This window comes from Rana temporaria, chromosome 3, assembly GCF_905171775.1.
Source record: "Rana temporaria chromosome 3, aRanTem1.1, whole genome shotgun sequence".
Classification (NCBI taxonomy): domain Eukaryota; kingdom Metazoa; phylum Chordata; class Amphibia; order Anura; family Ranidae; genus Rana; species Rana temporaria.
This window is the reverse complement of record NC_053491.1, coordinates 161,289,072-161,311,648: the sequence shown is the minus strand read 5'-3', so window position 1 is coordinate 161,311,648 and position 22,577 is coordinate 161,289,072. Positions and strand designations below refer to the sequence as shown.

Below are 22,577 nucleotides of genomic sequence, written 5' to 3'. Positions count from 1 at the left end.
GCGATTCAGTTCGCATGAGTAGCGCTATACAAGTCATTCATTCATTAATGCCCTCTAATCCATTATTTGTATGATGTGCTATACGGTATAACTATATAGCTTGAGTGGACATCAAAGATTAATTAAGGTAAGCTCATGTAAAACCCCTTAATTGTTTGGCTTTGAACAAAGAACCTATTACCCTAATTTTCAAATATTAGGTATATTTTTAATATACAGTTGTGCTTAAAAGTTTCTATACCCTGGCAGAAATTGTGAAATTTTGACATTTACCGCATTTATCGGCGTATAACACGCACAGGCGTATAACCTTAAGAGGGAAGTTTCAGGAAAAAAACTTTCCACAGGCCCCTGCGTATAACACGCAGGCACAGTTTACCCTCTATATTCAGGGTAAAAAAGTGAGTGTTATACGCCAATAAATACTGTATATTGAAAATATGACTAATCATGCCAAAAAATTATTATTATTTTATTCAAGGATAGTGATCACATGAAGCCATTTATTATCACATCGTTTTTGGCTCCTTTTAAAATCATAATGATAACAGAAATCACCCAAATGGCCCTGATCAAAAGTTTACATTCCCTTTGGCCTTGATACAGACACAGAAGGTGGCACACACAGGTTAACATGTCTATCAAAGTTTAATTTCCCATATTTGTGGCTTTTTAAATCACTTTTGAGAGTGTGTATAGGTGTGAGCAATCCGTATATAAGCACATTGACATGGGATTGTCACTCTTTAGCACAACATAGTGGCACGCAAACACTCATATTGTTTGTTATCAATAGAGAGCTGCCTCAAATCTTTCTGCTATTCATATAATCTTAGACAGAGTCGATGATGTTGTGATCAGAGCTTTGTAGGTGTCAAACCATCTTTTCCAGGACTCCTTGTTCTCCCTTACACTGAAGATAGTTCTTAATGACATTGGTTGTATGCCTGGGGTTGTTGTCCTGTTGCAGAATAAATTTGGGGCCAATTACACACCTCTCTGATGGTATGGCACAATGGATATGTGTCTGCTTGCATTGAGGATACACCCAAACTTTCAAGTAACCTCCACCATGCTTCACTGTTGTCTGCAGCCCTTCAGTGAACAAATGCCTCCTGCTACAGCCAAATAATTCTCATAAATTCTGAGCACCTGCTGGCATTTTTTACAACCCAGTCCTTGTGTTTTTGTGCTTTTGTGCAATATTTGAGTTGCTTCGCTTTGTTTCCATGGGGGGAGGGGGAGGGCTTTTTAGATGCAATTCTTCCATGAGAACCACTTCTGAACCAGAAAGTAGATGGTTGTACCTGGGCCCCATTGGTTTCTGACAGTTCTGTGCTGATGGCACTGTTAAACATTTACCAATGTCAAAGGGAAGTAAGCAAGATGTGTCTTTCTGCTGCAATAAGTTTTCTTGGCCATCCACTGCTTCTATAATTCTTGACTTTGGTGTGCTGAGAAGCACAGGCAGATATTTATCCAAAATGCCATACCATCAGGGAGGTGTGTGATTGGCCACAAATACATTTTTCAGCAGAACGACCCCAGTATAAAGAAGTGATACTTTGGCCCCCACAGAGTCCTGATCTCAAAATCATTGAGTCTGTGTGGGAATACATGAAGAGACAGAAGGATTTGAGCAAAGGCGACCACTCCATACGCGGTGCAGGGGCGCCACCCCCCTAATACCTGCGCCCGGCCCCTAATCTACATGCAGGGTGCTGAAAGCATAGATTCCAATGCTTTTTTTTTAAGCACATAAGAGCCTGAGGCTATAATTGGCTTCAAAAGGGGTTGGGCTTGGGGCACAGAGCACTGAGCCCCGAGCCCATCTAGTTTTACGATAAAAAAAAAGCTAATTATTATTTGCTATCGTCTTCCTGCTTCTCCTCCCGGCCAATCAGGAAGTGGGTGGAGCGTGATTGGCTAAAAAAAGAAGTGATCGTATTGGCTGGGATAATAGATGTGACCTGGAAGAATTAATACCTTGGCCAGACTAGATTAGCATATCTGGACTTGAAATCAGGTCCTAATGTGATATTAGCACCCCTGCTTGCGTCTCCCACCAGGAGGGAAGAGGCCTATAGCAAAAGATTTAGGCATACAGGTATGGTAAACTTTTTTTTGGAGGAGCACATACTAAAACCCTGTCCTGTTAGCAATTACCTACTTGCTATAAAGAAATTTTTCACAAACAAAAGGAAAGGAAAGAGACACTTTTCTATCAATCACAAAGCCAATGCAAAGGGACATTTCTCCACTGACCACTAATGCATTTTTTTTGGCCAATAATATTATTATCACTATTTATTTAATTTCAGGATTATTATTAAAATTCATTTTGTTTTGTATAACAGGGGCTTTCGTAAAACGATCCTCTTGTTGTAAAACACTCTAGGTATAGCAAATTCTTTAAATAAAATATTCTTTATCTCACGGATATCATTATTTTTTTGCAAAATTTCCGTTAGACCCAGTGGTTATTTCAAGGATTTCTCTGAGGTAAAAAGGTTGAGAAAGGCTGGTCTATAACGCCCCTTTCACACGATAAGCCCGTTCAGATCCACCTGCCCGTTTTTCAGCCGGATCTGAGCTGGCCACCCATTGACTCCTATGGGCAAGTGGATGTCAGCGGAGATGTGTCCGCTGACACCCGTCTGCCATCTGATCCACTCAAGACAGACATATGGCGATACGTTCGCCTTCTGTCTGACGCATCGGAATTGGATGAGATCTGAGAAAACGGACATGCTCTCTATTTTCATCCGATCTCCCCATAGAAATCAGTGGGGCTCTGACAGGCCCCTCCCCACTCAGTGAGCAGAGAAGGACCTGTCACCCGCCGGCTAAGCGGAGAACAACGGAGCAATCTCCCGCTGAGCTAACGGAGTCCGCTGAGCAGATTCGCCCCATGTGAAAGAATACATGTTTGCACATTTATATTACAACAAGTAAATTTTGCGCAAAGGCCAGTATGATGTATATCACAGCAGCATAAACAGCATATGTGCATGGAGCAGATGTCAGAAGACAAAAATGTTCAAGCAGTTGCTACAATGTTATTGGTTGTGAAGATCTGGTGTGTTATGAGTATTGATGGAAGTATGCTCTCAGGGCTGCCATCAGTGGGGAACAGAAACCATGTTCCAAAATCTGGAAGAACAAGCGAGGGAAGAGGCGCCTCTGGGTGCAATACTTTAAAACAATCTTTAATATTTAAAATGGATAGATTAAAAACCACGCACATTTTGGTGGTGACAAGCAGGCATATCAAAAGGTTTCCCAAGGGGGGGGGGGGGGGGGGGGGGGGGGGGGGGCGGGGGGGTCTGGATGTCATCTAGTGCGTCGTAGTCTCATCTGGTCCCTGCTGCGGCACTGTGGAGTGAGAGGAGATCGAGATCGAGGTCTTCTTACCGCTGGTGATGAGGGGTGGCTGTGTTAGATGTATCTCCTCAGACCCTCGAGGCATGGATGGATCGGCGGGCGATGGATGATGACGTCACCGTGCAAGCAACGCGTTTCCGAGTGGACAGGCAGCGAATGACAAGGCTGCCGCATTCCTTTTTCAAGCTCTTTTTATATTGTTTGTTTCCCACATTTATGAACATTTGCTGACATTTTCTTTTTTTCAAAAGAACATATAACAGTTCTATAATAAACAAAAAAAATATTTTTTTGCAGGAAAAATCTGCCTGCTATTTTGGTAATCATAAAATCTATAGGAATGGGCTTCCATCTGCAAGTGCGTGGAATTCGCTCACTCTCACCTGTAAGTAATATATTATATTTTGTTTACCAACGTTTTTATTGTATTATAAGAAAAACTCTCATACAAATGTTGCATAGATCAAGTAAGTGTTGAGAACTAGACATTTGCATTAATTTTCGTTCAAATGCATTTTTGTCCGAATTTCAGGGATTTTGCGCTCATTTTAACAAACGATAACGCAGAATCCGAAAGATATGACACAAAAAATGCTTTATTTTCGTTTTGTTGCGACAACAGTTCAATATGGATAGAAGATTAGACACAATGGTGACAATAGCGATCTGTGTCTATCGAATCTGCGGTCAAATGTGCCTAACCTAACTCTATTAGTCCAAGATTATTCGACATAGAGAGAAAAGATTTGACATTATAGAGACATGAAGATTCGACGAAGCAGCTAAAAACATACGATCGCCGCAAGCGGACATTTATGGTCAAATTCTCCGCCCATAGGCTATAGAAGAATTCTAATGTTGGTTGACTAGTAATAATAAATAAATAAAATTATTACTAGTCATACAACATTAGAATTCAGCGTCGTATAGTTTAGCTGCTTCATTGAATCTTCTTAGAACATTCAGCAGACACCATAAGCCTTCAATTGACAGATTTGACCTTAATTCGGAATTTCGGAAAAAATTCATTTTTTAACTAAACAAAATAAATAAAAATTAATTTTCGGGAGTAACTAAATAAATGTATTTTTCGGATGAAACCGAAATTCCGAAACAAAATATTTCAGTGTGCACATGTTTATTGAGAACACATACAAAAATTATGCCCATTGTCTCTTTGGCGAACTAAGTCAATCCCGAGTCTTCTCAAATTGGTCATGGTAATAGACTGTAAATAGTAAAATAGAGAAAAAACAAAAACAAAATTCAAGTACCCAAAATTAAGACAGATTAGGGAAAAATACAAGGATATCCAGTACTTCTGCGTAGTAGTGCAGGCATGTTGCTGTCCATGAGGTTTAAGCACCTACAAATCCATAAGCAGGACAAGACTCCCATTTCCTATTAAATACAGGCACAGGGGGTTGTTTACTAAAGCTGGAGAGTGAAAATCTGGTACAGCTCTGCATAGAAACCAATCTGCTTCCAGGTTTTATTGCCAAAGAGGATTAAACAAGCTGAAGTTAGAAGCGGATTGCACAGCTGCACCAGATTCTGAGTGCTTTCATTTTAGTAACTCTCCCCCATAGTATCCATAAAAGTATGCTTCACCCTCTCCATAAGCTGATAATTCTCCATACAGCTCAGAAGTTGTTCTTAAGGGACCCTGGGGGTGCGCCAGTGTAATGCAATTGCCCAGTGAACTGCACTGAATAAGGTATGGGCCTAATTTGTAATATGTTATATTACACAGTACATAGTACATAGTAGGTGAGGTTGAAAAAAGACACAAGTCCATCAAGTCCAACCTTTGTGTGTGATTATATGTCAGTATTACCTTGTATGTCCCTGTATGTTGTGGTCGTTCAGGTGCTTATCTAATAGTTTCTTGAAACTGACACCACTGCCTGTGGAAGTGAATTCCACATCACTGCCGCACTTACAGTAAAGAACCCTCTACGTAGTTTAAGGTTAAACCTCTTTTCTAATCTTCTAATTTTAATGAGTGGTCACGTGTCTTGTTAAACTCCCTTCCACAATTTTTTTTATCCCTATTGTGGGGTCACCAGTATGGTATTTGTAAATTGAAATCATATGCCCTCTCAAGTGTCGCTTCTCCAAAAAGAATAAGTTCAGTGCTCGCAACCTTTCCTCATAACTACTACCCTCCAGAGCCTTTATTAGCTTTGTTGCCCTTCTTTGTACTGGCTCCATTTCCAGTACATCCTTCCCGAGGACTGGTGCCCAGAACTGGACAGCATACTCTAGGTGTGGCTGGACTAGAATATTGTAGAGCGGGAGAATTATCGTTTTAATCTTTGGAGTTAATCTCTTTATAATGTATGCCAATATTCTGTTTGCTTTGATAGCAGCAGCTTGACATTGCATGCCATTGCTGAGCCTATCATCTACTAGGACCCCCCAGGTCCTTTTCCATCCTAGATTCCCCCAGAGGTTCTCCCCCCCAGTGAATAGATTGCATTCATATTTTTGCCACCCAAATGATTTTAAATTTTTCTACATTGAACCTCATTTGCCAGGTAGCTGCCCACTCCATTAATTTGTTCAGATCTTTTTGCAAGGTTTCCAAATCCTGCAGAGAAGTTATTGCTCTGCTTAGCTTAGTTTCCACAAATACAAAGATTGCACTGTTTACTCCATCCTCCAGGTTGTTCATGAGCAAATTAAACAGGATTGGTGTCAGAACAGAACTCTGGGGGACCCCACTACCCACCCCTGACCATTACGAGTACTCCCCATTTATCACCACCCTCTGAACTGGTCCTTGTAGACAGTTTTCAATCCATGTACAGACCGTATTTTGTGCAGTAAACCTTGATGGGGAACTGTGTCAAATGCTTTTGCAAAATCCAGATACACCGCGTCTAGGGGCATTCCTTTAACTAGATGGCAACTCATCTCCTCATAGAAGGTTAATAGATTGGTTTGGCAAGAATGATTCTTCATGAATCCATGCTAATTACTGCTAATGATACCGTTCTCATTAATAAAATCTTGTATATAGTCCCATATCATCCCCTCCAAGAGCTTACATACTATTGATGTTAGGCTAACTGGTCTGTAATTCCCAGGGATGTATTTTGGGCCCTTTTTTAATATTGGTGCTACATTGGCTTTTCTCCAATCAGCATGTACAATTCCAGTCACTAAAAATTAGGAACAATGGTCTGGCAATTTCTTGACTGAGTTCCCTAAGTACTCTTAGATGCAAGCCATCTGGTCCCTGTGATTTATTAATGTTAAGTTTCCCAAGTCTAATTTTAATTCTCTCCTTTGTTAACCACGAAGGTGCTTCCTGTGATGTGTCATGAGGATAATATTGAAAGTATTAATCTCATTATACTTGTGTTTTTATATAGAAAAACCTTTAGACCAGTAGGCTGGTATTCAGTTTGTCTTTCTTCCTGACTTCTTTGAGGAAGCTGCCCTATACACTGTTCTTCATTCTAGTAGTACCTTTTACGTCCTAAGAAATTGTGATACATTATCTTGGGTTTACCTGGCTGGAAATGAAGACTAACACTTGTCATATTATATTATTTACAACATAGTTGAATTAATAATGAATATTGTAAAGCAAGAACATATATATTTACAGCTTCTCTGAAGTGGTAAACTGTGAGTAGTTGCTACTGAGCAGGGGGCAAATTGGACCAGCCATATCTGTAGTTGTGGTCTGAAGTTGTACTTAATTATTTTCCAAATGGGTTTAGAAAAGTCAAATAGGGGCTTCCATCTAAAATTAAACGCTAAAACGGTTCCAGTTATGCCACTTAGATACTTGTCATTACCTTTATGAGTCTTCATGCACAGTACCGCATAACTACCAAATTAAACTTGGGGATGATGCCTATTATGAAAAGGTTGGTATTTGTTAGTGCTAGCTGATGTAATATCATTGCTGGTATATTTAAGATTAGTGCCTGGTTTTGTTGTATGTTAAAATCATCTATAACAGATATAAGTAAAATTAGAAATGGCAATGAGTATTAAGATCCACTATCAGACAAGAAGGTAGCTATATAAACAAATGCTATTCAGTCTTGCAGGCCAAAGTGAAGTCAAGAACATGCATATCACTATGAAAATAATATTGTAATACCAGCCTAATGTAGAATCTTAAAAATTGTATTCAATAACAACAGTGACTACACTTACAATACAAAGATTGCAAACTTGACATGAACAAGATGTAATGCTACGTACACGCTGTCGGAATTTCCGATGGAAAAAATTAGACGGAATTTTTTCATCGGATAGTCCGACTGTGTGTATGCCCCATCTGACTTTTTCCGTCGGAAACTCCAACGGACTTAGAAAGAGAACATGTTCTCTTTTTATCTGATGGAAAACATTTCTATCCGAAATTCCGTTCGTCTGTACCGACGGAGAAAAAAACACACATGCTTGGAAACAATTTGACAGATGCTCGGAAGCATTGAACTTCATTATTCTAGGCTTCATTATTCTTCATTATTCTAGGCTAGTGTTGTACATCACCGCGTTTTCGACGGTCAGAATTTGGTGTGTCCATGTGTATGCAAGACAGCTTGTTTATTCCGACTGGAAATCCGATCGTGTGTATGTGGCATAAGAGTAGGTCACTGCATGTGGCCAGCGGTTGGGTTTACAAATGGTGTCGCAAACCTCACTCTGATAAAGACAATAACCTGTGATGTGTGGAGGAATCTTGTGCAACAGCTTTGCCTCTTGATATCTTTGAGTAGTTATGACTAGAAAATTAAAATGTGCACATGGTCAGGAAAGTTGACAGAACAATCACTTCAAGGCATACCTGCTCTCAATGTATTCAATTGATATATATATATACTGTATATGACCAAAGATGGGAACTCAAGATGTGAGACAGCTTAGAGTTGGTGACCACACTTTGCAGAGGTACTTTGATGTGCCAATGTATTTGGAAAAAATGTAAATACATTTCTGTATTTAACCTGAGATGTGAGTTATAGACTATTAATCCAACATGCCTGCTGAAAACACAGCAACATCAGTGATACATACAAACTTAAATACAGCTTGTATAAAGTAACCAAAAATAAACCTAATCTTTTTAAGAAATCTGAGTAAAAAATTATATAGGGACTTATTTATAAGTTTCTTGTAAAGGACATTTTGTTCTAAGCCTCTTGTTTTACATCAGTTTTCAGTAGTGTGGCCACACAAAACTACTAAGGTCTTTTATCTGATTGGTGGCACTGGCTTAAACCAGACTATCGCTCAGTTTATACAATATTATATTATTAAAAGCTCAGAAAAATTTAACTGAGAACATCAGAGTTTTATCTAAACATCTCAAAGTTCTGACATTTTGCTGCAGATAATAGAAACCATGAAGTGCTCCAAATCTAAATCCTATACGTGATCATGTTTTTTGTACATTTCAATATAAAATATAAGTCTGCTTTACAAGTCAGTAGTGATCTAATCCATATGCTTTACAGCCCAAACATTAGTCAAACTAGCTAGCATTTCTACAGTCATGTCTATTCCAATACTGGCCTTTATAAGCGAAAGGGTACACTTGACAGTAGAGTCATCACCTGAAAATCAAATAATTACTGTGTATCGCCCCGCTAGCTTAAGTTTTATAACATTACTACATAACTCTCCCCATATGTGGAGCACTGGCTGTGGTCCATGTGGACTCAGAAAGCTCACATAACACATCCAAGGTGACTTGCAAACACATTGCCAACACTGTCTGCTCCATATGACCAAACAACCACACAGTAAACACACCAGATATGCCTCTATTGTGCTGAAATACATCAGTTTAAACAGTGCAGGCTGTTTGTCTGCACAAGCTAGGAGAAGTATCATGTTAGGCTTTCTATTTAGATACTAACCATGTATTTATTGGCAGTAGCTCCTGCTTGACTATAATGATAATTGTGTATGTTGAGTGAAGATACTATCATCATGGTTCTAAAATAAATGCATATGAAATATTGTCCACCATGTGTGGGACCTGCTGTAATAGTGTGTTGTTTTGACATCATAAGAACAGATATGTAAAATATTGTTTGCACAGATTAAGGACAAATGAGGTAAAACCAGTTGAAGTGCATATGTTTACAATGTATAGGCATATTCAATTCCAACACAAAAATGTGTGTTTAGCTTGTGGTTAACTCTTGGTCTCAAATAATTTTTTTGAAGATTGCAAAGGAAATCTTGTGCATTTAGAGTGTATAAAAAATAGCGTAATGCAAATAATTTCATCATATTTTTTAAGCTGTCTTCTATGTATAGTTAATAAATATATGTGTACATGGGACAGCTGTATCTGCTTATTACATATATAGCTGGTATTACAACATACTGAGGGCAATGGATCCCTGTTTAAAGATGGCGGATCCGCACACTTGGCCCCTGGATGTCAGAACAGGGTGGACCATGAGCGTAGCAAGAGAATAAAGAGTGGCGAGTCAGCACGCCGCTCGTGCCCCTGGAGGAAGTCTGCTATTGGACAAAACGGCGTAGGGAGAAGCGGCGTGCTGACGTCACCATTTGTGTACCTTCACTGCCATCCGGAAGGACCAGCGGTATGAGAGAGCCGGTCGGCTATTATAATACAAAACGCCAATTTTTTTCTACTGAAATGTGAGTGCAATTGATGTCCTAATAAATTGCCTTTTTACATTGCAATACTGTTGGCTTCTTTTTTCCTTTTTGGGCCACTACTTGTGGGGTAATCTGTTGGAGAGATACTTTGTGATTACTAAGGTGGAGACCAATTTGCTGGATTGTCTGAGAAACACCAGGGCTGATGAGCCAAATGCGCATATGATCTCTTTTATTAGGGATCCACTTAAGTCGGTAAGCAGATTAGAGATAGGAGGTGGAGGCTTTCTTCTATCCTGCTAAACAGAAACGGTTTCCTGGGATATTTACAACACTCACCTGTGATTTATATTGGAATTGCACGGAGATTGAACACCTTATGAACTTTTTTGGATTCATCACATGTGTTTTGCACTGAGGCTTTATGCATGCACATGTTACTTTATTTATGTTTTTCTTTCACATGAACTTTGATCAGCATTTCTCATATGGGTGTTATGCACTTATTATCAATGTATGTTTTATTTCATATGTCATAATTTTTGATCACTCTATCTGATATACAGTTCACGCAGCGCAGCTTAATTTTTATATATATTTTTATATATATTACATATATAGGTTGGACTTCCTACTTAGTTCTGTTGATGAGTGCTTGAGCTATACCGTTGCTCCCTCTTAGTGCAAGCCAGTCAATCTATTCTGACTACTAATAAAAACATGTCAATGTGGCTTATCCTGTAGTAGTTAATTTTGTCTAAGTATTCACCTGAGATGTCTCTGCTGGTTTAAGGGATAGTATAATGTTTTTGAGTCAAATTTATTTGTGTTACTTTATTTAAAGTGGTTGTAAACCTTTGGATTTAAAAAATAAATACAAATATGCCTACACTTACCTGCTCTGTGCAATAGCTTTGCACAGAGCAGCCTCAATCCTTTTCTTCTGGGGTCCCATGCCAGTGCTCTAAGCCCCTCCTCTTCATCGGGTGGCCCCATGGAAAGCCGTGTTCCCTGGGGGCACCCGTGTGTGCTCCCCAGTGGCGGCCCGTCCATAGGGGGCGCATGGGCGCCGCCCCCCCTCTCCCCAAAGCCAGTAAAAAAAAAAAAAAAAAATTTTTTTTTGGGCCCTTTAAGAAAAAAAAAAGGTCCTTTAAGACGGTGCATGTTCAGGGTGAGCGCCGGTCAAAGACTCAGAGCACTGCTATAGCATCATTGAAGCGTCATGCCAATGCAGCAGGCAAGACGCTTCATTTGCAGTTTTTTTTTAAGCTCTGTGGCTATGTGCTGTGCGCCATGAGCCAATCACTCTCCAGTGTCTCCACTCTCCTCTCTAATTGGGTCCTGCTGCTTCCTCACTGCAGAAGGAAATGGGCGGTGCTTTCCCCAGGGCAGTGTTACTGTCGGTTTTGACTCCAGGAGGACTAAGGTAATTAACTTTATTAAAAACACTTTATTTGTCTCATTGTCTGTCCTGTCCAGTGTCCCTGTCCACCCCATCATGTCCAGCACCTTGTGCTGTATGCTCAGCCTGTACTGTGATCGGACTGAGAGAGGACAGGAGGGAGGGGGAGGGTGCCGTGCTTCACATCTCCTGTCTGTGTGTGAGGGCTTAGAGTGCCTGCGTCCTGCAGCTGTGCTTTACAAATCTCTTATCTCTGTCTGTCTATCTAATCTATCTGACTGTCCTGCCTGTCCCCTCTCTCTCTCTCTCTCTCTCTCTCTCTCTCTCTCTCTCTCTCTCTCTCTCTCTCTCTCTCTCTCTCTCTGTTTAATTATCTATCTATCTCTCTATCTATCTATAGCCATATCTATCTATCTATCTATCTATCTATCTATCTATCTATCTATCTATCTATCTATCTATCTATCTCTCTATAGCTCTATCTATCTCTAGATCTATCTATCTATCTATCTATCTATCTATCTATCTATCTATCTATCTCTCTATCTATAGATCTATCTATCTATCTATCTATCTATCTATCTATCTATCTATCTATCTATCTATCTATCTATCTATCTATCTATCTATCTATCTATCTATCTTTCTATAGATCTATCTATCTATCTATCTATCTATCTATCTATCTATCTATCTATCTTTCTATAGATCTATCTATCTATCTATCTATCTATCTATCTATCTATCTATCTATCTATCTATCTATCTATAGCTCTATCTATAGCTCTATCTATCTATCTCTCGATCTATAGATCTATCTATCTCTCTCTATCTATCTATCTCTCTATCTATAGCTCTATGTCTCTATATATCTATGTCTCTATCTATCTATCTATAGCTCTATCTATCTCTGTCTCTCTATAGATCTCTCTCTCTCTCTCTCTCTCTCTCTCTATAGATCTATCTCTCTATCTATCTATCTATCTATCTATCTATCTATCTATCTATCTATCTATCTATCTATCTATCTATCTATCTATCTATCTATCTATTAGCTACCTCTGTCTAATTATCTATCTATTTATCTATCTAATTATCTGTCTGTCTATCTATATCTATCTATCTATCTATCTATCTATCTATCGATCTATCTATCTATCTATCGATCTATCTAATTATCTATATCTATATGTCTGTCTAATTATCTATCTATCTAATTATCTATAGCTCTATCTCTCTCCCCCTCCCTCCATCTATCTATCTGTTTAATTATCTATTTATCTATAGCTCTATCTAGCTATGTCTCTATATCTATCTATCTATCTATCTATCTATCTATCTATCTATCTATCTATCTATCTATCTATCTATCTATCTGTCTGTCTGTCTATCTAATTATCTCTCTAATTATATATAGCTCTATCTCTCGCTCCCTCCCCCTCCCTCTATCTATCTATCTATCTATCTATCTATCTATCTATAGCTATCTGCCTAATTATCTATTTATCTATCTAATTATCTATCTATATCTATCTATCTATCTATCTATCTATCTATCTATCTATCTATCTATCTATCTATCTATCTATCTATTTGTTTTATTATCTGTCTGTCTATCTATCTATCTGTCTCTCTGTCTGTCTGCAGGTCCCATTGTCTGCGGGGGGGGGGGGGGTTGACTGGGGTTTTGTTTGCGCCCCCCCAAAAAAATAGAGCACCAGCCGCCACTGGTGCTCCCTCTCGAGTCCCGCTGCTGCATCCATCGACACAGACAGTGGGACTCTGCCCCGCTTCCCACTCTCATGTTACAGGATTTGATTGACAGCAGTGGGAGCCAATGGCTCCTACTGCTGTCAATATGTCCAATGAGAAGAGAGACAGCGGCTGGAGCCGCTGTGCTCGTGCACATGGCTGGATTGGGCTCAGATAAGAAAAAGGTGGGATCTGGGGGGGGGGGGGTGAAGCACAGAAGGTTTTATAACATCTTTATGGTTTAACTTTTACATTTCAGTTATCAATATACAAACTTTGTATTGCATATTACAAAACAAGACAAGGGGTTCCCAGAGTACTTTTGGTTTTCCAAAGAGAAAGCATCTCAGGGTGCTACTAACCTATTCTTATGCTATGTAGGTTGAAATTCTGTAATGTATAGCCCATGCTCATGTAATAACCCATGTTTTAAAAAAAAAGGTTGATTAAAACATAAATACAAATAAATAAATAAAAAAGCACAACATCTTGCTTTGCAACTCCATTAGTCTGATAGAAACCTCAGACTTGGCTGTTTGATGGAGGAGTCACTGCTTATATGACTCATTCCAGTTCTGGAAACAACTGGCATTTTCTGTACATCTCAGGAATAATCCTGCCAATATTGTGCAAACGGAACTTGAGTATTATCTGCATAAGTCACATTAAAAATAATTTTCAGGTTAATGTTAGAACCAATTCTTAAAATGTGTAACAATTCAAAGATAAAAGCGTTTCAGTAACATCACAGTAAAATCACTAGTTCCTAAATTATAAGAAGTGCAATAGCTGTTTTTGGATCAAGGAATTGATCTACAATCTGTTTTACTGCAAAAACCCTTGCTATTATTATTACTTGTGTTGATAGATATTGTATTTTTTTTTTAGCTTAAAGTGGAGGTTCACCCAAAAAACTTTTTTTTTTAACATTAGATTGAGGCTCATTTTGTCAAGGGGAATCGTGTGTTTTTTTTACAATCGAAGCAGTACTTATCGTTTTTAGAGATGCATCTTCTCCGCCGCTTCCGGGTATGGGCTGCGGGACTGGGCGTTCCTACTTGATTGACAGGCTTCCGACAGGCTTCCGATGGTCGCAAACATCGCGTCACGATTTTCCGAAAGTAGCCAAACGTCGGTGCGCAGGCGCCGTATAGAGCCGCACTGACGTTCGGCTTCTTTCGGCTACTCGTGACGCGATGTATGCGACCGTCGGAAGCCTGTCGGAAGCCTGTCAATCAAATAGGAACGCCCAGTCCCAAAGACCACACCCAGAAGCGGCGGAGAAGATCGCTCTCTAAAACGGTAAGTACTGCTTTGATTTTAAAAAAACTACCCAATTCCCCTTGACAAAATGAGCATCAATCTAATGTTAAAAAAAAAAATTCGGGTAAACTCCCGCTTTAACCATTTCAGCCCCGGAAGATTTCAGCCCCTTAATGACCAGGCCATTTTTTGCAAAACGGTGCTGCGTTGCTCTAATTGACAGTTGCACCGTCGTGCGGCTCTGTACCCAAATATAATGTATGTCCTTTTTTTCCCACAAATAGACCTTGACTTTGGTGGTATTTGATTACGTCTGCCGTTTTTATTTTTTGTGCTATAATCCAAAAGATTCTTACAATTTTGAAAATATATATATATATATTTTTTGCTATAAAACACATCCAATAATTTTTTTTGTATTTTTTTGAATGTCTTTAACAGTTTAGGCCAATATCTATTCTGCTACATATTGTTGGTAAAAAATAATCCCAATAAGCATATATTGATTGGGTTGCGCCAAAGGTATTGTATCTACAAACTATGGGATAGCACTGTGGACTTTTTTTTCTAATATGTTTTACTAGTAATGGTGGAGATCAGTGATTTGCGACCTTGCGAAAGACAAATCTAACACTAAGTGACACTTTTTGGGGACCAGTGACACTAATACAGTGATCAGTCCTAAATAAATGCACTGTCACTGTATAAATGACACTGGCAGGGAAGGGGTTAACATCAGGGGTGATCAAAGGGTTAAGTGTCCAATCACAGCAGGCGCAGGTCTCTGGCAGCAAACACCCGCGCCCTAGACCTGGAAGGACCGAACAATGTACAGGTATGTTGTTTTGCGCCCTGCCGCAGTATATGTGCGGTGGGTGGTCCGAAAGCAGGGAGGAACAAAACCCTTTAAAGCCAAGGAAACTGCACTGTTTGATACCAAGCTGTTATGATGTTGCACACAATGCAGATTTTAAACCAGCCATTTGATGGCGTGACAGTTTGGTTGAGAGCACAAGCAATTGTGACAGTTATTTTTATAATTATTATTATAATCAATTTTTTGCATGCCTTGAATGTAACTGTGTTGGGAAACCGTTAAATTAACAGGCTTAGTTCCACCTTAAATAAAAGTTAGTGATTCCAGGATTTCTCCAGAGCCTCTCCCATCCTCTGGAACTTGCTACCTCAACCTGTCCGGCTATCCCCTACTCTTGCTACCTTCAGGCGATCCCTGAAAACTCATCTCTTCAGGGAAGCCTATTATGTCTCCAACTAATCTTTTACCACTTCCATCAGCTCATTCCCCACAGTTACAACCTTTTGTACCACCTGCCCCACCCTATTAGATTGTAAGCTCTTCTGAGCAGGGCCCTCGTAATCCTCTTGTATTTTATTGTATTGTAACTGTATTGTCTCCCTTTTATATTGTAAAGCGCTGCATAAACTGTTTTGGCGCTATAAAAATCCTGTATAATAATAATAATAATAATAATAGGAGATTTAAGATGAACAACAAAGAACACATAGGAACCAATGAGTCAACTGTGAGATTCCAAATGCTGCATTTGGATGAGCTTACAAACTAAATGATGTTTAGAAGCTGAAACCACATTCCCAAATAGGAAGTAAACACCAATCTAGATAAAACAGCTGTATGACTTAGATTACAGTTTTCATGTTATATTTACTGTAGTTACAGAATCATTTTAAGCTAAACAATATTACATTACTTCAAATGCATAAATCTGTTCAGCTCAACTCCAAAATCTTGGTGTATGTTGTATTCAGACCTCTGTCTCTTGTTTAGTACTATGCTTGTACCTGATTTGTTAACTTTTCCCACTTGTGTTCACTTTCAGTACCCAATCACATGCAAGAAAAATGTAAAGAAATTAATTTGGGCTTGCATGTGATTGGATGATTACAAGGAATACAGGTTCATCATATTTACTAAGCTAAGTGAACTTTCCCTTTTCTAAGTGAACAGTTACTATTTCTTTAGTTCAACCCCATTTTGTGGCAGTTGAAAGGGACGAGGGGCAGAGCAAAATGCGTTAAGATGGGAGAAGACGGTGTCTTATCTCTGACTCATTCACAAGGGGTTGGGCTTGTGTCCCTGTAATCAGGAAAACTAGAGAATACAAATATTTGGAACAGTATTAATTATGCAAAATATGTCACATTAAAACTGCATTTTTTCCCCTTTCTCTAATTATTATAGGAAATATGTTCATACTGATTTAAAAACAAGTTACAAAATAAAAAACCCATATGTGATAAAAAAAAAACAGTAAACAAAACAGTCAAAAGGTTATTGTTGAGTTCATAACAAAACTTCAAAATTTGGTCTGCTATGAAGGTTGACTACCCTGCAACTTGAAAAGGTTAACGCGGCAAATCTTAACTATTAATGTACAATATTTCATATTTACTTGACAATAAAGCAATAGAAATAGCATGTTTTAGCATTTGTTTCATCTTCAGTCCTAAGCAAAATAAAAAATAAACATATGTGCAAAAATACTGTAAATTCCCATGAGGTGAAATTTTCCAAATGTTTCACTTAGGTTCCTTGGCCTTCTTCTGGATTTACAGCATCAGAACAGTGTTATATTAGTTCATAGTGTAGTTTGGTTGTATAACTCACTGATGTCCTTTTCAGATTTCTTAAGAAACCTAATATGTGGGATCAGTTGATGTATTATACTGTAGTAAATGTATAATATACGTATATTTATATAACTTTTATACACAGATGCAAGTAAGACAGCTATCTCATGAAAACAAACTAATCCTAAAGACTGCTGCACTTTATGGATATGAAGTAGTGGATACATTTAGTGTCACTATGGGTCGATATAAGGAATTCTTACGTGGAAAATGTGGATGCCACTATCATGAGGTATGTACACAAAAAATAATGTTCCATGTTCAGATATTGTGATTTAATTTCAAGTAATTTTTGGGCATTTTACACATTTTACATGCCTTTTTGTATGCATTTTCCTTGGGTGCACAGACAAGCTGAATAAACTCTAAATTTTGAATGGAAGAGAGGAATTTAATCAGTGTATCACCTGAGGCCAGTCACTTTGTTGGGTATGTAAGGGTTTACAACCACAAAAAAAAAACAGGAATGCCTCATATTACAAATGCTTCAAAGGGGATATTGATCAACAATAAAGAGGCACGCAATGGTATAACAATTCCTATAATGGTACATCTTAAAAAGAACATTTCACAAAAAGTCACCTGTATCTGAAAATGTGCATACAATTTAAATTAAATAGACAGGAGCCATGGAACTGTATAAAACATTCAAATTGTTTACTACTCCCAAGCAAAATTTGACCAAAGCCCCGTACACACAATGGACTTTTTCCATCGAAAATTCCGACCGTGTGTGTGCCCCATCGGAAATTCCGATGAATTCCATCAGAGTTTACATAGGGAACATGTTCTATTTTACTCCGTACAAATGCCCGAACTCTGCCCGTTCTGCTCCCTTTTTCGGCAACCATATAAAAAAGGGATATTTTTACTTCTATATATGACAGCTTCCTGCTGTCACTGGTCCCTTGGGAAGCCTCTTGCATTGAATATGGCCGTGGCCACGGCCATATTTGGTCAATGATGTCACCACCATTTCTGTCCCTTTCCTTTATGTAGCTGAAAACAGCTCATGGAGTTATCATCCTGCTATGAATACCATTGTAGTTGGTCATCTGTGTTTTTATTCGTCATTGTGATTGACAATAGATTTACAATGAGGGACTTTTTTAAGATTACATTTTTTTAAATAATACAAATAAAATAAGGACTTCTTAAACATTAAGTGCCTTTATTTCTAGCTTACCATTTTTTTTTGTACTCCCACACATGTGCCTCAAGCAATTGCCCCTGAACCAGAGTATTGATCTTTTACAGTGGTAGACAGATGTATATTTAACAAAAAAATTGGGTTACTGCCCCGCGGCCGAGCAGAAAGCTGCCATGATTGTTGGCTTGCTATTACGCGTGTGGCCGCTATTTTGGCTTTTGTCATCTTGTGTTGAATTCTGGTGTATTAGTCATGTTTACAGACTGAAAAGTCCTGAAATTTTCCCCTGGCTAATTACAAAGTAATCATTGACCTTGAAAAGCAACCAACATTATCCACATACAAGCTCAATTTTAAAAAGTGGACTACTTTAATACTACTTAGCTGGTGGATTTTCCAAACCACTGTCAATGATCAGATGTTCCTATGGTAAGCTACCATGTCATATTAGCGCCAGCCATATAGAGCTTCATAAATGTAGCCCTTTCCAGTGCAGGCTAGGCATGTTTGTAGCAGCAATTGTAAGTCAGAACCACTGAGGATGATTTACTAAAGGCAAAAAGACTGTTCACTTTGCAAGGGTAGTTTCATGTTGCAACAAGGAAATCATTCCCAGAGCTTAGTGAATGAGATGAGTCCTGTTGACTTCCATCATCCAATCATGTGCAAGCAAAAAATGCTGTTTTTTTTCTTGCATATGCTTGGGTATTTTTGTATCATGAAATGTCACCACATTCACTAAGCTCCAGAGAAAATTGTCTGCAAAGTGCAAATACCCTTCCATAGTGTACAGTCTATTTGACTTTAGTAAATCAACCCTACTGTCTTAAACCCAGCATGTAGCTACTGAATTATTTTTAAAGTATAAAAGTTCAAATCCCCTTTGTTTGGGGTTAGCGTTTTAGTTGATGATCATTTAATTGAAACATAGAATCTTACAGCAAGCACAATGTTGGATCAGTACCCACTTTTGAGAAGAGAGGTAGATGCTTTTTATTGCTTTTTTTAGCTTTGGATAGAGTGGGGATGTGTTAGAGCTTAGGGGAGATTTTAATTGCTGCTTGGATCACCATTGAAAAAATCTTTCCTTATTTCCTGTTGGCCACAACCATATCAGTAATTGTGAGAAAATCTCTCCAGTGGTCACACATACTGTGATAAATAATACTTTTTAACTGAAGTTGGAACCTCTGGTAAGTTTTTTAGTTCACTGGGACAAAATCCTTCTTTTCTCTACTCAAAGCTAACAATTAAATGTTGGGAATGGCTCCACATGAAATCCATTTACATTATAGATGTAAGGTTATATACTGAAAGGTCCAAGAACCGCACATTATAGTAAGAATTTCCAGTTGTGAATTCTAATTTAATTTGGATACTTGCCTTTTTTGTTCACTATTTTTGTGAACAAATCATACGGAATTATTATTTTCAAAAACATTTTTTATTGATTTTATTGATAAAAGCAATAAAGTTATGTACAATAACTCAAAAGACAGATAATTGGCAATTGACATCAACATTAAAGGAAGGGTGTACCCGTGGTATATCAACATACATAGTACTAAATCATATAGAATTTATTTAAATATTCTGATAGCTCACTGTTGCTAGTTTGACAACTCATGTCTGATTTGATGGCACGTCACTCTACTTTGCGCTAAGCAAATAATTAGTGGCCATGTCAATATGCAAGTCAATTACTGAGCCTGAATAAGTGCAAATAAGCCTTTAGTACATGATGCGGCTTAAATCACACAGTTGCAGGAAAACATTAAATGTGTTTGTAGTCTAGATTTCTTTGATGAGGTCCCATACACCACACAGATCATACATCAATGGCAACTACCCTGATCACTAATATTGCCAAATTTTGCTTGGTCTCCACCTCTTTAACATTTACTTGTTTTTTTCAAGTATCATATTCTCTTTGAACTGTGAGGGTCCATTTATCATTTTAAAATAAAAGGATTTAAAGAGAGCAGCGGTTATTGCATAGTTAAAAATGCATCTTTATTATGTTACAATTGTACTATAACCTCATATGTATAATATTCCAGTCCCCAAATGCTTCTTTCTACCCAATGTCTAGTACAAAATGTCTGTACAATAAATTGGCATTTTCATGCAGTCTAATTGTAAACAGCCATCATCTGTAGCTACACTGTAAATGTAGTCTGCTGGGATTATTACTATCTGATTAGAAGATGACTGTTTTCTGGGCAAAAAATTAAATGAATAAATAAATCACATATTTTGGCTTCATGTTCGAGTAATTGCTGCAAAACTTTATTGACCTAATTTGTCTCTATCAATGTGTGTAATGACTAGGAGACTGAGATGAAGATGGATTCTGAATGGTTTTTACTGGACAAAATTCTCTTACCTGACAGCATTTCCACATAATTGATAACTGAAAAAACCTTAATGGATTTAATATATAAAACCTAAATGTAAAATCTTAAATTGTGTTTGTAATTTTGTTCAAAGATTAAAGTGTAATATAAAAAACATGTAAGGATATTTTCTTAATTTATTATATTTAAGGTGCAATTTATTCCATAGTGATCTCTAAAAACTAGTGTAAATGATGGTTTGGCAGTAGCTCCTTAGTTTGTTTGCTCTCTTGCTCTCTAGCTCCTTAGTTTGCTTGCTCTCGTGCGATACTCTTTAAAATAGTGTTAGCAAGAAGGATAAAACAATGACTGTGTGTGCCTGATAAAAGTATTTTAAGGGTCACGGTAGCTTATGATAGTGAGATAATCAACAGGAAGATAATCGACTTTGTAAATGGTAATCAATATTTACTGTATCTAGTTGTTTTGTGCGAAATTTCCACTGCTTTCCAACATGAATTTTCAGGTTCTTTTTAAAGTGCAATTTGTATAAATCATGCAATACTGTTTTCGCGCCAATGTCTAACAAAATACCTTCTTTAAAACTATTTAGTACAGTGGTCATCAACCCTGTCCTCAGGGCCCACTAACAGGTCAGGTTTGCAAGATAACTGAAATGCGTCACAGGTGATATTTGCTGCTCAGTGATTGCAGAATTCTAGTTTGCAGCTCCCCAGGGTAATACATAAAACCTGGCCTGTTAGTGGGCCCCAAGGATAGGGTTGATGACCACTGATTTAGTAGACTGGTAAAAGGCTAGAACCTCAGCTTTTTATTGGTATCTTTTTGTTGTTCCTGTTTATTCTGGGTCAGTTAGTGAGGGGAAATCTCCCCAGTTGAATCACAAACAGCAATAGAAAATGTATGGAGGTTCTAACTCTTGCCCACTCTGTCCAAAATGAAAACCATTTTTGACTGGTATTTAGCTGTGGACTGTTGTAGACCAGTACAGAATTTCTGGTGAAATGGATGCATAATTAACATTTCACCATGACATCCATGTAATAAACCAGCTCCAAATGCAAAATGTACAATATTATCGTTCAACAGATCATAGCTATATTACAGAAATATGGTACGCAGTACCAATATATTGTCATTGTACTGAATGTCTTGTCTTTGACACACTGTGAATCCTCAGTCTTACAGTTCCATAGTGTTACACATATACAGTAGCACTGCACGTCATAACTACATTAATTGCCAGAAGATTCAAAAGCATAAACTGCACAGAAGCTTGCATTACATAAGACAAGACATGCAAATCAATACGATACAGGTCTTATCTACAGATATACATTAACTAAACTTTAATTTACACCACATTATTACTTAGTGAGTGCATATGTATGTGACTTGCACACCATAAAATACCAGACAAGATCTGTTTTGACTTTAGTAAAATTGGTGCATTACCAGTTTAACAAATGAACATCAAGTTCCAGCATAAGTTTTATAAATAGCACCATCGCTTGCCAACATTTATAACCATAATTGTGGTTAGCCTTGTTAGATAGGCTTGCTCAGACACTTGAAGACTGATTGCATGGCCTGTCTCCAAAACTCTACAAAGAGTAGAGGACAATTATGATTGAATAGAAGAGTATCATATGCATATCCACAATGTATCTACAAATCATGAGGTCCAAGATCATTTGGTAGCAATGGTGTTCTTAAGCTGGCGAGCGTAATTTGTGGTCCATTTAGGAATGTAATTAGAAACACTGACATGACAAATGTTGGGCCCACCACACATATTTGATTATGTACTGATGAAGAATGACAACTATAAATCAACAAATGACCATAGCGCCAACTAGTACACTGATTTACAGCTTCTCCAGCAGTCCATCAGGTATGAGATATGCATATTTACATTGTGCCAAAGTGGACCAATGAAAGAATGCAATAAAAATAATTCCTGAAGCTCAGCTTCAATGTGAAATCAGGT

The 22,577-nt window shown here is 38.0% G+C and overlaps 1 protein-coding gene across 1 annotated transcript in view; it reads left to right on the top strand.

Moving 5' to 3' along the window:
* The window catches only part of CPED1 (cadherin like and PC-esterase domain containing 1), a 408,757-nt gene that overhangs the window by 384,763 nt on the left and 1,417 nt on the right, over positions 1-22,577 (top strand). Inside the window, exons 20-21 of the mRNA XM_040343743.1 lie at positions 3,682-3,769; positions 17,166-17,312. Of these exons, the coding sequence (XP_040199677.1) occupies positions 3,682-3,769; positions 17,166-17,312 (235 nt within the window). The remainder of the gene's footprint in view (positions 1-3,681; positions 3,770-17,165; positions 17,313-22,577) is intronic.